Source organism: Muscardinus avellanarius (assembly GCF_963383645.1).
Source record: "Muscardinus avellanarius genome assembly, chromosome: 6".
Lineage (NCBI taxonomy): Eukaryota > Metazoa > Chordata > Mammalia > Rodentia > Gliridae > Muscardinus > Muscardinus avellanarius.
In genome coordinates, this window is record NC_137791.1 from 93,701,468 (window position 1) to 93,715,921 (window position 14,454).

The following is a 14,454-nucleotide window of genomic DNA, read 5'->3' on the forward strand; positions in this document are numbered from 1 at the left end:
AGTAAATATTGAGAATAGATTACATTGCCTATATTTTATATAAATCTTATATATTTCCCAAGGTTTTACAAAATGTAAAGCCTTTAGGAAAACCCTAGGAGGTAAAGAAAATATAGGACTTAAATGAGAAGAAGATTTCCAGGGTCCCCAGCCCCTCAAAGAGACAAAGATGATTCAGTAAGACATCAAGGACTCGGCAAAACCTACATAGGAGATGGGTTGGCTTCACAGGACCATCCTTTCAAAGGGGAACTTTCTAGGTGACCTCATTTGGCATTAAATTGCTTCTTGATCATACATTAGTAGTATCTATCTTATTCTGATACTGAGGGAAAAATATTCACATTCCTATTTTACAAGTGAAGAAACTAAAGTAAAATCAAAATTGATTCACACTGGACAGTACTCAATTACATATCAGTACTGACAACTGCTGAAATGTCAGCTTCCTTTTGGTTAAATCCATGCCTTCCACAGTGTTCTTACCCTAAAGGATAAAATTAAATTTGGTTGTTTTTTTTTTTACCCTAAAGGGCAAAGACAATGGAAAAAAGATATAGGCCTCTGGAGGCAGAGTCAGTACTGTTTACACTAGTGGCTGGTGTTGGTGCACCCTTGTTGGAAAGCCTTGTAGCTAGGGCACAGCGGTGGTGTCTACTAGAATTCACTCACTGACACACACCACAGGAGTGACTTTGCCTGTGTCCTTGCACACAGTAAGAGCCTCCCAGATTCTACCACGTGCAGATTTGGTCTATGTGTATTAAGTAACTTGGGCAGTGTCAGATATTCATAAGAAACAGCTTTTTTGTTAATTTATTTTTTCATGCGAATCATATTGAAATGGTATACATTCAGGCTGTGCTTGGTGCCCTCCCCCACCCCTCGCTTCCCCTCCCCCTCCCAACAATGAGTGTCCAGGTTGACCTTATTACATTCATACTTTTACACACGCTCGGGTGTAGCTCCTCCATTTATTAATGTCAGCCTTCTTCCTCTCCTATTAGCTTTGCTGAGGTTTCCCCTCCATTATCTGGAATCCCTCTGCTATCCCTAATACTCCCAATTTGGGCATATTAGAGAAAACATATGTCCCTTCTCTCTTTGTGCTTATAAGAAACAGTTTTTGAACCCCAAATAGGAGGCTGACTAAAACCTGGTCCCTTGGCTTCCTGGGACTGACAGTCAAGTGAGACGGGCAAGCAAACTAATGATTTCTGCATAAAATGACAAGTCCTGTGCTGGAGCCAGGCCCACAGTGCTAACTAAGTGCACAGGGGAGGGAAGTAAACCTGAGGGCCGGTTCAAAGGCTGCTCAGGGGAGCTGAGGACTGAGCTGTCAGCATCTGAGCTCGGCCTCTCTGACTTCAGTTCCCAGCACTCAGGTGACAAAGTCCCCCTGACCCTGCTTATCTGAGTTCCTGACACTGTCACAGTGAGAGTTAGTGCCTGTGTTCTAAGGAGGTGGGTGGGGGGGAGAAAGGAGGAATCAAAAGAAAGAAAGAAGGGAAGGAGGGAGGAAGATGGAAGGGAGGAAGACAAAGAGGCATTGGAAGCTGCACCCAGAACACATTCCAAAAGCTGCTGGAGATGGTGGACGTTCAGTTCTGCATCCTCACCTCAAGAATTCTGCATCCTCTAGCCTGTGGGCATTTCTTTGACAAGTTATGGACAGAGGAATGAGGGCCTCAATCCGAAGCAGCTTGTTGAGCCAGGCCAGCGAGGGCAGCCAGTGAATGCCCAACCCCTGTGCACTGGGGGAAATGAGTTCAGACCCATTCCACTAAGTCCCCGGGGGAGCTCTCCACACCACAGGCATGGAGCCCTGCAGAGATCCTAGGCAGAATACACTTGCAATGATGCCTTCCTTGCCAGTCAAATCCAAACAGATGGCACCTGCCTTCCCCGGGACCCTGTTCCCCACCCGAACTCCACCAGAGGCATGAACAGAAAGTCTCAGCTCCTACCTCAGATTGTCCTCCAGAGCCTCCTCATCTGAAGAGAACGTCCCATTGCTGATACTCCGGGGAGACTGACTCTTTTTCCTCAGCGACTCCTCCCGTGACAGTGAAGTATCTTTCTTTTTCCTCTTACCAAACAACTTCTTAAAAGGCTGGAATTTGCCTCCCTTCTTCTTGTCTGTGGATTACAAGATAAACACTTGCTGCAGTTTGATAGGGCTGAGCCTCTGCACCTAGGAGCAAATTACAACCCAGTAGCCTCCGCCAAGGGAGCCGGGGCAAAGGGCGCCTGCGGCCAAACCCAGTTCCAGGAATGGGAGGGCCAGCTGTGAGGCACCCGCCTGCCTCAGTTTCCAAGAGACATCTGGGGAGTACAAGAGGGCCAGCATCCTCATGGCCCACCCTTGCACACATGCTACACTAAGGTGGTGTCTGTCTGTCTTTTTTGTATTAGGGATTGAACCAAGAGGCATTCTACCTCTGAGCTACACCTCTATTCCTTTTTAGTTTGAAATAGTCTTGTAGCCTGACATGATGGCATCCGACTATAATCTCAGTACTTGGGAAGATGGGACAGGAGGATTAAAGGTTCAAAGCCAGTCTCGTTGACTTAGCGAGTTTCTCAGCAACTTAGCAAGATCTTGTTTCCAAATCCAAAAATAAAATAGGGCTAGGGGTGTAGCTTGGGGTTCAATGCCCCTGGTTCAATCTGTGGCGCCACCAAAAATGAACCAAACAAACAGGGTCTTCCTAAGTTGTGGAGGCTGGCCTCCAACCTGTGATCATCCCGTCTCAGCTTCCCAAATACTGGGATTACAGGCATGCACTGCCACACCCAGCTTTGCTTTCTTTAACAAAGCGGGTGGGCAATGTCCTTCTCCATGGAGGAAGCTGGAAAAAACGTAAGTCATACAGGTGTTTTAAAAAAATGCACATCAACCATCCATCCATCTTCAAGAGGCATTCTACCCCCAGCCCTATTTTTATTCTTTATTTTGAAACAAGGTCTCACTAGGTTGTGAGACCTTGCAAGCATAGGTCTCAGCCTTGCAAGCATGTGCCGCCATGCCTGGCTTTCAGGCTTTCTATTTTAGCCCTCTATAGATAGAGAAGATAACTATTAGCACTTGGCACAAGCTTTACCCCAATGCCCTGCATCCCTATATATTTCTAGTTTATGTCTCTTGTCTCTTCTTAAAACCTACTATGAAAAACCCCAAGGGAGTTGCTATAAACATCTCCCCAAATATTGCTACATCCAGCCAGAGCCTTCACTTCCTGCCAACATCCGTCTGTGCTAGTTCACGTAATACCTTTCAGTTCTGTTCCTCTGATACAGAATCCTTCACATCACTCCACTCCTACCATGGAAAAGAAAGTGCACACCACCAGAAAAAGCATCTTTTTCTTTTATTTGATGAGGCTTAAAGAGCCACTCGGACCGTGGTCTGCAATTCATTCATTCATTTATTCATTCATTCATTGCAGCCCCGGGGATTGAACCCAGGGACATTCTACCTCCAAGCCACACCCCCAGCCCTTTTTATTTTTATATTTTGAAATAGGGTCTTGCTAGGTCACTTAGTCTCGCTATGTTGCTGAGGCTGTCCTCAAACCTGTGATCTTCCCGTCTCAGATTCCCAAGTACTGGGATTATAGGTGTACACCACCATGCCTGGCTCACAGCCACTGAAAAAAAAATTGTTTCACCCTTATTAGGTACTACTGATCCAAGAACTTTGTAGATACAACACAGTCTTCACAACTCTATAGAGAAAATATTACCAATGTCCCCATTTAATAGATGAGGAACCTGAGACCCGGAGAGATGAAATAACTTGCCCATGTTATGGGGGACACGTCTCTGAATTGAGTCAGGAGTTGTGAAGGACGAGGAAAGGTAGAAGTTCACAGTATGTACTGAAAAGTGCCTGCCTGAAGCACACAGGCACAGCCCTTAGCTGACCATGAAGGGCTAGAGCTCTGCAGCCACAGCCGACAAAGGGGTCTGGTCTAAAGGTTCATCAGTGAGGTAATGAGCTGGCACTGCATTTCCAGTGTTGTCCTTACTGAGACTTTGCAGAAAATCTGAAGTGAGGAGAAAGATGTTTAAGCCTAAGTTCTGGCAAAAGGCACCGAAGAAGCAGACAGAAAAAAATCCCCCATCACAAGAAGAAAACAGTCCCGGGTCGATAGTACGGGTGCAGACAGACCCCCAATGTCAGCAGATCCCCAAACAATGTTGTATTCAATCTCATTTAAAAGGAAGAGCTGTTTTTAATAGATGCTTTATATACCTATGTTGTGTTAAGCATTCAGTCCTCAAAAAAAGGTTGGATTATTTGTACTGTTATTTGAAAGGCAGGAAAGTAGCCAGCGGTGGTGGCACATGTCTGTGATCCCAGTAAATGGGAGGCTGAGACTGGAGATCACAGGTTCCAGGTCGCCACAACCACTCATCAACAAGGTCCTCTGCAACTTAGTGAGACCTTGATTCAAAATAGAAAGTAAAATAGGGCTAGAGGTGTAGCTCAGAGGTGAATGGTCCTTGGCTCAATCCCCAGTAACACACACACACACACACACACACACACACACACACACACGTGTGCAATACAATTAAGATTATATTTTTAAATGGTTAAAAAAACTCATCTGGAGGGTTTGATTTCAATGGCTATTTACAAAAATGATTTATGTCACTGATTTTCATGACACCTACTTTTGGTTCTCATGAGAAAATCCCCTGAAATTAAAATATTTTTATAGAAATTGACGAAGTACGTGAATACTTCCTGTGATTGCCCAAGGCTGCAGATGTATAAATGACACCTGACTTCTGGGTGTGGCCATATCTAGTAAGTGGCCAAACAGAAATTTATACTGGATTCCTAACTTATTCTAGTTATTTCTAACACAAAATTCTATCCTTTTTCTCTTATACCAGTTGTCTTTTCCCCATTGCAGAAATATCTAAGCCCAAATTTCCTAATCAGAAGTATTCTGAAGGGTAAAAAATTCTAGAAATACCAGTTATGACATCAGGACTCCAACCCGGGTCTACAGTCTAGCTAAATAACTGTTGATAAAGTTAGAATTTATTGGAAACATATGATCATTGCCATAAAGTTAAAGTGGCATTGGTGATGTTCAGTTAAACTGGAACCAAGGGAGTCAGTTTTATATATATATTTTTTTGGGGGGTGGGTACTGAGGATTGATCCCAGGAGCAATCTACCTCCAAGCTACACCTCCAACCCTCTTTTATTTTCTTATTTTGAAACAGAATTTCAGTGAGTTGCTGAGGGTCTCACTAAGTTGCTGAGGCTGGCCTTGAACCTTCAATCCTTCTGTCTCAGTCTCCCATGTACTGAGTTGACAGCCACCACACCCAGCTCAATTATAATTTAAAACTGAAAGCCCCGGTGTGGTGGCACATGTTTACAATCCTAATACTTGGCCGGGCGTGGTGGCGCACGCTTGTAATCCCCGCACTTGGGAGGCAGAGACAGGAGGATCGCGCAGGTTCGAAGCCAGCTGCGCGCGCTGGCTTAGGAGACCCTGTTTCCAAATATAAAATGTAAAAAGAGGTCTGGGAGTGTAGCCCGGAGGTAGAAGGGCTTCCAGGAAGCCCAGTACCACAAAAAAAAAAAAAAAAAAAAAGAATCCTAATACTTGGGAGGCCAAGGCAGGAGGATTGCAGTTTCGTGGCCAGCCTCAGTCATTGTCTTCAACAACTTAGTGAGAACCTGTTTCAAAATATAAAAATATGTCAGGTGTGGCGGTGCACGCTCGTAATCCCAGCATTTGGGAGGCCGAGACAGGAGGATCTCAGTTGGCAGACAGCCTCAGCTACTTAGTGAGGCCCTTTACAACTTAGTGAGACTCTGTTTCAAAATAAAGGATAAAAAATAGGGCTGGGGGTATAGTTCAGAGGTAAAATGCACCTGAGTTCCATCCCCAGATCTGCAAAAAAACCAAACAAATAAATAAATATAATAGGACTGGGGATATATCTCAGAGGTAGAATACCTCTTGGTTTAATCCCCAGTGAGACACACAGACACACACCAAATAAATCATGGTTTTTTTTGAGCAGGTTACTCTCATATTTAACCAACAGGTGACTTGGTCAGTGCGTCAGCTCAGAAGGTCGATGAGGTCCTCAGCATTGCCTCCCTGCTCTGAAGGCTGGCAGACATGTAAGGTATTTTCTGTATTACTAATATCGTGGGGGACAGAGAGTGTGCGCAGCATGGAAGGATCTGAATACAAATTCAAGGATGGGGAAAGACAGCCCTGGAGAGGATTCCGGAGTCAGGAAGCCCCAGCTCCGAAGAACTGGGTGGGCTTTTGCGAGCTCGGAACAGTTCTTCAGGTGACCCACCCGCAGGGCTGGCCCATCTGAGCACAGCATGAGATACGGGGGCTCTGTCACTCACTGCTGCACTTTATATGTCAGTAACTTGGCACGAGTACAGGTGCCTCATCTCAGAAGATAAGCCAGAGTCCAAGTGTCACAGGGTATTTCCCAGGGGCCACCAGGAGCACAGTGTGAGCAATGAGTTGGTTACTACCACAAAGAGAAAAGAATGGCAAAAGCAGACTGTTCTCTTCAACCACCAACGCTTCTCACCATGAGAAAAAAAAAATCAAGTCCTAAAGACAACTGGAGGAGGGTTCAGAACACAGAAGCTTTTGTTAGACATCCACTCCAAAGTCTCTGTTTGGTGGTATGTCAGTTATGAAAAACAATTTCCCCATCCTCATTATCCTCATTTCCAAAATTAATAATGTTCTTCCTGTTGGAAATGTCTTTAAATCTTCAAGTTTCAAAGTTTATTTTATTACTGGCTGTGGCAACTGTTAATTTTCAAGGATTATCTTTATGAAAAGATTCAGTAATGATATGTGGGCCAACCCTACATTTGGACAGCGAAACTCAAGTGACATTAGTAAGGATTAAGTTTTACAAACTAGAAGAGTTATATTCTTATTTATTTGACACCCCAATTTATACTTTAAGATATAAGATCTCTCAAATCAAAAAAGATCATGGGGCAATTGAATTGAATAGACAGTTCACAAAAGAAGAGTTACAAATGGCCAAGAGATACATGAAAAAATGTTCAACATCATTAGCCATCGGGGGATGCAAATCAAAACTACACTGAGATTTCATCTTACCCAGTCAGAGTGGCAACCATCAAGAAGTCAAATAACAATAAATGTTGGTGAGGATGTGGGGAAAGAGGAACTCCTCCACACTGTTGGTGGGATTGCAAATTCTTCAGCCACTATGGAAATCAGTGTGGACACTCCTAAGGAAACTGAGAATGGACCCACCATATGATCCAGCAATAATACCACTCCTGGGTATCTTTCCAAAGGAGCTGAAACCAGAGAACCACAGTAATATATGCATACCCATGTTTATAGCAGCACAGTTCACAATATCCAAACTATGGAACCAAACCAGGTGTCCATCAACAGATAAATGGATTATAAAATTATGAGAAATAAACACAATGGAATTCTACTTAGCAATAACGAAGAACAAAATGATGTCATTTGCTAGAAATTGGAAGGACCTGGAGAATATTATATTAAATGAGACTAGTCAGTCACAGAAAGTGAAGGGCCATATGTTTTCTCTAATATGTGCAAGCTAGGGAGTAACTGGGATACAAGAGGGACTCCACATAGTAGAGGAGAAACCTCAGTGGAGCCAGGGAGGTGGTCTAAAGGAAGGGAGGGAAGACTGAGGTTCCTTAATGTGCACATTGTGACTATATCAATGTCAATCTCAATACTCTGTATTGGGAGGTGGGGGGCACCAAATGCTGTGTGCATGTAAGTCACTGTCAATATGATTTACATTATGATGTGAGACTATAAGGCACAAATAAAAACATTTTATAAAATATCAGTCACAAGATAGTCATGAAACATTTGTAATTCTATGCTATAACAACCACTAGGAAAATCTGAGAATATCCATCAAGTGAACTATTTTATGGTCAACTTCCAATTTGGGAGCATATTAGCAGCCTGTCTCTATAGAATCAACTCAATTAAGTGCATGAGTCACCACACAGCAGGTATTTTCTTGACAAATAATTACTGTGATTTTTTTTGGGGGGGGGTACACAGATGGGGCCTAAAAGACCAAAGCAATTTTAACAATGCAGTAACAGAGAACACTTCTGCAATGCAAATGTGAAACATCCCCAAATACCACTGCCAGATACAAACAGTTTAGCAAAGTGTTTTTTTTTAACATAGAGTATTTAGGTTGGCATTTTAGGATTTTATAATATACAGTTTAATTTTGTTGGGTATCTAGAGCCGTGGGGAGAAGGGGAAGGAGAACTGTTATTACTACCCAATTTGTTTTTTAACTTGTTAAGCTCCATTTAGGGGTTAAATATGAAAACTCCAGAGACAACAGAACTTGGCCCAAATCCGATCCCTGCTTAACAAGGTCTGAAACATCTGCTTACCAGCCTCTCTAAACATTTATCATCTTAAGCTGGAAGGCTGAATTTATAGGTGAAAACGCAGTGGGTTCCATATTTTCTTAATATTTCAGCACTTTTCTGTTAAAATTTTCTACATGAAAGAACTTACATATGAATATATACTGCTTCAGGGATTACAGTAATTTCTACTTTTAAAGTACTGAATCAAATTAATTTACTTTCATTATCCTATAATTACTTTAGGAATTTTTTTCATTAAAGGAAGTGTTCATTATCCATTATTTCATGGATATAATTATATACCGTCTGATGGCTGCATCATCATAATTACTAGTTTATATGGAAGACTCTAAAAATTAAAAATCACCAGGGAAGTCAAACCAGTCTGATTCATTTTCCATTTGTCATAAGGATGTGATTCTGACATTTTCATATCTAAACCTAAAATAATAAAACTTCTAAATCCTGTGCATCGGCTTTCTATGGTATGCTTCCAAATGAGAAACAGAAATTTCCTATGATAGTTTATTTTAAGAAGTATAAATGTCTTAGTCTCTGGGATAAATCAAAAGTTTTACCAGCTCCTTCTCCTTCTCCTTCTTCTCCTTCTCCTTCTTTTTAATTGTACTGGGGATTGAATCCAGGGGCTTTCTACCTTTGAGATCCACCCTCTGCCCTCTTTTATTTTATTTTGAAATAGGGTCTAAGTTGCAGAGGACTTAACTTGCTAAATTGCTTAAGCCTGCCTTTAACTTGAAATCCTCCTGTCTCAGCTTCCCAAGTACTGGGATTACAAGCATGTGTCACCATGCCTGGCCCAGCTAAGTACCAGATTCTAAGACTAATACTTTTGAGAATTCAGGTAAAATAAAGTTGTACATGTTTCGTGATTGTGAGACCTTGGTATGAGTTCTTAATATGCTGCTATTGCTGTCCAAAAAAGCAAAGAATACACACAGTGTTCCTCAAATGTTTGGCCTTGGAAGTAACTATTTGACCTGGGAAAATGGACTTTCTTCACAACCATCGTGACTAGGGTTCCTCTGAAGACAGATACTCTGGGAAACAGTCTTCATTATTTCCTTCAAATCTATTATATTTTACCTTATTTAGGAACACACACACACACACACACACACACACACACACACACACCTTCTCCTCTAAACCCTGGTGCACACCATTCAGGGAACATGAGTGAGTTGACAAAACATTTTGGGCAACATTAAGACGTGGAACCCAGTGGATTTTTGCAACACTTTTCTTAGCATTGGGATATCTGAATACTTTTCAGAAGAAATTATTAAGTTAAAAAGATTACAGGTACTCCTCTTATCACATTTGCACTGGGTCCCCTAATCCTGGGACATTTCAATTATGACTAACGAGTGCAACAGGGCAGGTGGGCTGCGTGCCAGGAACACACCATGACAGGACAAGGACTGAGAGTCTACCTGGGGGGGGAGGAGCTTGCTGAGTTACAAAGGGAAGGAGGGAACAGTCCCCCACCCCCAGGAAGCACCAAAAAAAAAGGGGGGGGGACATACTTGCTGCTGTGCTGATTGACAAAATGAAGAGACAGGATCAAAACTCTTTCAGAAGGGGGGTGTCCCTGAAACAGAGGGTGGGGGTCTCAGAGGCGGTAGAGACCATGGTTTTCACAGGTCGGGAGTCAGAGGCAGAGAGCGTGGTGACTGGCTCATGGGTGATACCACGTCATGGTCATCCAGGTTTGTGACGAGGGTATGTGTTGTAGATTTCTAAAATAGGCCTAAAGCTTGAATTTGCTTTGTTTCCTCGATCGCAAATGTCATTTTCTTCCTTCTCAGTATGATGGAATTCTATTTATTCTTTAAGAACTCTGTCCTTAAAGCTTTTCCCGAGTTCCCAGTCCTGGGGATAATTCCTCGCACCTTCCTCTGGCTCCTGTGTGCTCTGCCACACCACGTGTCATGGGTCGCACTCTGTCCCCACCCCTCCCAAGTCATGTGGAAAGCCCTAACACTCAGAACCACAGAAGGTGATTATTTGAAAACAAGGTCTTGAAGAGGTGATTAAGACTAAGTAAGGTCATTAGGGTGGCCCCTGGTGCAATATGACTGATGGCCTCATTCAGGGGGAGACTAGGACACAGACTCACCAAGCTAGACAATGATTTGAAGACCAAGGGAGAAGGGGGCCATCTACCAGACAAGGAGAGAGGCCTCAGAAGAAACCAACCTTGTCAACACCTTGATCTGAACTCTTTTTTTTTTTTTTTTTTTTGGTGGTACTGGGGTTCCTAGAAGCCCTTCTACCTCCGGGCTACACTCCCAGACCTATTTTTTTTAAATTTGGAAACAGGGTCTCTTAAGCCAGCGAGGCTGGCTCCAAACCAGCGCGATCCTCCTGTCTCAGCCTCCCAAGCGCGGGGATGACAAGCGTGCGCCACCACGCCCGGCTTGATCTGGACTTTTGCCTTCAAAAATTGTGAGGAAATAGGCCGGGCGTGGTGGCACAGGCTTGTCATCTCCGCACTTGGGAGGCGGAGACAGGAGGATCACGCAGGTTCGTAGTCAGCTTCGCTGGCTTAAGAGACCCTGTTTCCAAATAAATAAAAAAATATAAAATAGGTCTGGGAGTGTAGCCCGGAGGTAGAAGGGCTTCCAGGAACCCCAGTACCACCCCCCCAAAAAAAAATTGTGAGGAAATCAATTTGTGCTAAGCCATCCTAGTAAATGAGTACAGCGCAATATGGCTGTGAGACATTTGAGACCACCTTGGGCCTTTGGACCTCTACTTCAACCTGCAAAGCTTTTCTACCCTCTGCATGGAGAGCTCCTAACCACACCCCCCAAACACAGGCTGGACTCTACCAGAGAGTCCAGAAAGAATGAAAGAATGACTTGCTCCTCTGTTCCACCCTTGTGCACAGGACAGACACACAGGGCGCGCCTCCTAGCACAGGATGCTCCCCCTGGGCTGCATGTTCCCTGGGGACCCCGCCTCTTTCTCTTCTCATCTTCAGTGCCCAGCATGATGCCAGACACTAAATAAGATGGAGCTGTCCTTCCCTACCCGCTGTGGGCCAGTTTTAGAACTCAGAATTTTTCAAATTGTATAACAATAACAACGGTATACTTAGGCCCTCATGGAGCCTATGACAGAACTTTGTAATCAAACACATTATTTTTAGAAAGCGTCAGTGTTGACAGTAAGCTTTGCTAGCCAATGAATTTGCACCAGGCTTACCAGACCTTTTGGGAATACTGATGGTACAGATAAAAGACAAAAATTTCTTTTCTTTTCCTTTTTTTTTCTTTTTTTGTGGTACTGAGGATGGAACCCAGGGACATTCTACCTCTGAGTTACATCCTAGCCTTTTTTTTTTATTCTTTATTTTGAAACAGGGTCTCACTGAGTTGCAATGGGCCTCATAAAATAGTGGAGGCTGTGTGTAAACTGAGATCCTCCTGTCTCAGCCTTCCAAATGCTGGGATTACAAGTGTGCGCCACCATGCCCAGCTCTTTTTCTTTCTTTTTTTTTTTTCCTTCTTCTGGGGATGGAATCCAGGGGTATTCTACCTCCAAGCTATATCCCTAGCACTATTATTTCAGTCTTTTTATTTTTCAAAATAGGGTCTCACTGAGTTGTGAAGGGCCTCGCTAAATAGCTGAGGCTGTCTGCGAACCACTATCCTCCGGTCTCCACCTCCTAAATGCTGGGATTACAAGTGTGCGCCATCATGTCCCGCCCTCATTTTCTTTCTTTCTTTTATTTTGTGTGGCATTGGAGATAGGACCTGGGACATTCTACCTTGGAGAAATACTCCCAGCCCTTTTAATTTTTTTTTTTTTGAAACAGGGTCTTGCTGGGTTGCTGAGAATCTCACTAAGTTGTGGCTGGCCTTGAACCTGAAATCTTCCGGTCTCACCCTCCCAAGTACTGAGATTACAGGTGTGTACTAACAAGTCTGGCAGACAGTGAATTATTTTTTTTTGGTATGCTGTCTAGTCAGTCTTGCAATCAGTCTTGTTCTGAACATGCAAATTTGTTCTCATGTGACTGGTGTATGTATGCTATCTCATCCGTGAGAAACACCAGGTAAAGGCAGAAAATTGCACCCAGCTTAAATGAGGTGTGTAGAAACAGGACAAAGCGTACATGCTCGTAACCCCAGAGATCTACATAGACCACAGGCTGCAGCCCTTGCAAAACCCTGGTCCCTAAGCAAACTGTATGACTTCTTCAGGGTAAACTGCTGTGTTTATTACATTTAGGTATTTCTTAACTATTAATAGCTATAAAGCTACGTTTGATTTTTAGTATATCCTAGCCTTTTAAAATGTGGATTTGCACAGCATTTTGATTTTTATCATGCCTGCTTTATAGAAGCACTGCTGTCTATCCCTCCAGAGTCTCCTGAAATGGCCAGGTCTGGGCAAGGACCTATTGATTCACATGGCAATGACTGTTTCTTGTTTTTTTCCCGATCTCTCAAAAATACATTAATTCTTAATATTTTTTAGTTGTTCTACCAGCCTATATAAGAATCTCCTGTCATATATGTTTTACAATTCAAAAGGGAAATGAAATACTTTTAGAATTAGTAGCAGAGACACGATGGATTTTTAATGGATGGCCTCAGTGTTTGGCCACATTTCTCCCACATACTAGAAGAAGCAGCAGTGTCTGCTCCTTGAGTATGGGAGGGTGCTATGAACCAATGATAGCCTCTGAACGGGGGGTAACAGGAGGGACGCTGCCTGCTGCCTGGCTTTGCATGTTCAATGCAGTAGCGAACTATCTGAACCAAGGGCATCTCTACATGAAGCCTGAACATAAGATGATCATGTCAGATCAACATATACTGAACACCCCACAACGCAGGCTCAGTGCTGGGACCACTGGCAATACTGATGGGTCAACTAAGCCTGCGAGGGTATCTGAGGAGCTGTGATCAGAACCACAAAGCCAGTGGGAAACAGAAGACAGATAATATCCACCTTTCCCCTTGTCATTAGCTATGTACTATAAGGAATTGACTCACACCAGATTAGGTGGGGAGGGGGCTGGTCAAGAAAGCCTCAGATCCATTAGGGAAGTCATCAGGAAGGACAGGGTGGAACTCAGGCATAGACTGAAGTTGTTGTCCGCAGGCGGAGTTTCTTCTCTCAGAGAAACCTCAGCCCTGCTTTTAAATCCGTTCAATATATTGAATCAGGCCCATTTAGATTATCTTGAATAATCTCCCTTATTGAAAGTCAATTGACCATGGACTTTAATTACATGTATAAAATACCTTCATAGCAATAGCTCAATTAAGCAGCTGTGCAGTTTGATCAAACGATTGGGGTCAATATCCTCGCCAAGTTGACACATTCAAAAGATTGTCATGCTTCACCCTTCATCAATTTGGCACCCAGACACAGGGCCTTAAAAGCATACTTAATCTCAGCCGGGCGTGGTGGCACATGCTTATAATCCCAGTCCTTGGGAGGTGGAAACAGGAGGATCACAGGTTCCAGTCTCAGCAACTGAGCAAGGCCCTCAGCAGATTAGCAAAATCCTGCCTCAAAATAAAAAATAAAATAGGGTTTAAGATGTAGTTCAGAGGTAGAACATCCCTGGGTTCAATCCTCAATAAAAAAATTATATGTAATCTTCAGATAAGGTCAATAACAAAATTGTTCTTACACTAACATGATATCCACTATTCCATATAAGTCTGAAATGGCCAGTTCCAAGTTATTGGGTGATGTTCATGCTTCTCCTTTGATATTCTGTGACTTAAATACCACCATATAATATTAACTTCTTATCATGACATCCTACGTCTTAAAAAGGGCTGGGGATGTAGCTCAGTATTAGAACACTTGAATAGCACGTGCTGAGCCCTTGGTTTAATCTCCAGTACTGTCTCCATCCCCCCAAAAAAAGTTTAGGGTCAAAGTTTCAAACCATGCCAGAGCATGTAAAAATTCTTAGGGATGCAGGGCACAAGATATTAGCTCTACTACGTGAGCATCAA

At 43.2% G+C, this 14,454-nt stretch overlaps 1 protein-coding gene across 1 annotated transcript in view; it reads right to left on the reverse strand.

Moving 5' to 3' along the window:
• Positions 1 to 14,454, reverse strand: part of CRACD (capping protein inhibiting regulator of actin dynamics) — a gene marked incomplete at both ends in the record, with an annotated part of 120,644 nt that overhangs the window by 57,901 nt on the left and 48,289 nt on the right. Inside the window, one exon of the mRNA XM_080697244.1 lies at positions 1,968 to 2,139. Within this exon, the coding sequence (XP_080553370.1) occupies positions 1,968 to 2,139 (172 nt within the window). The remainder of the gene's footprint in view (positions 1 to 1,967; positions 2,140 to 14,454) is intronic.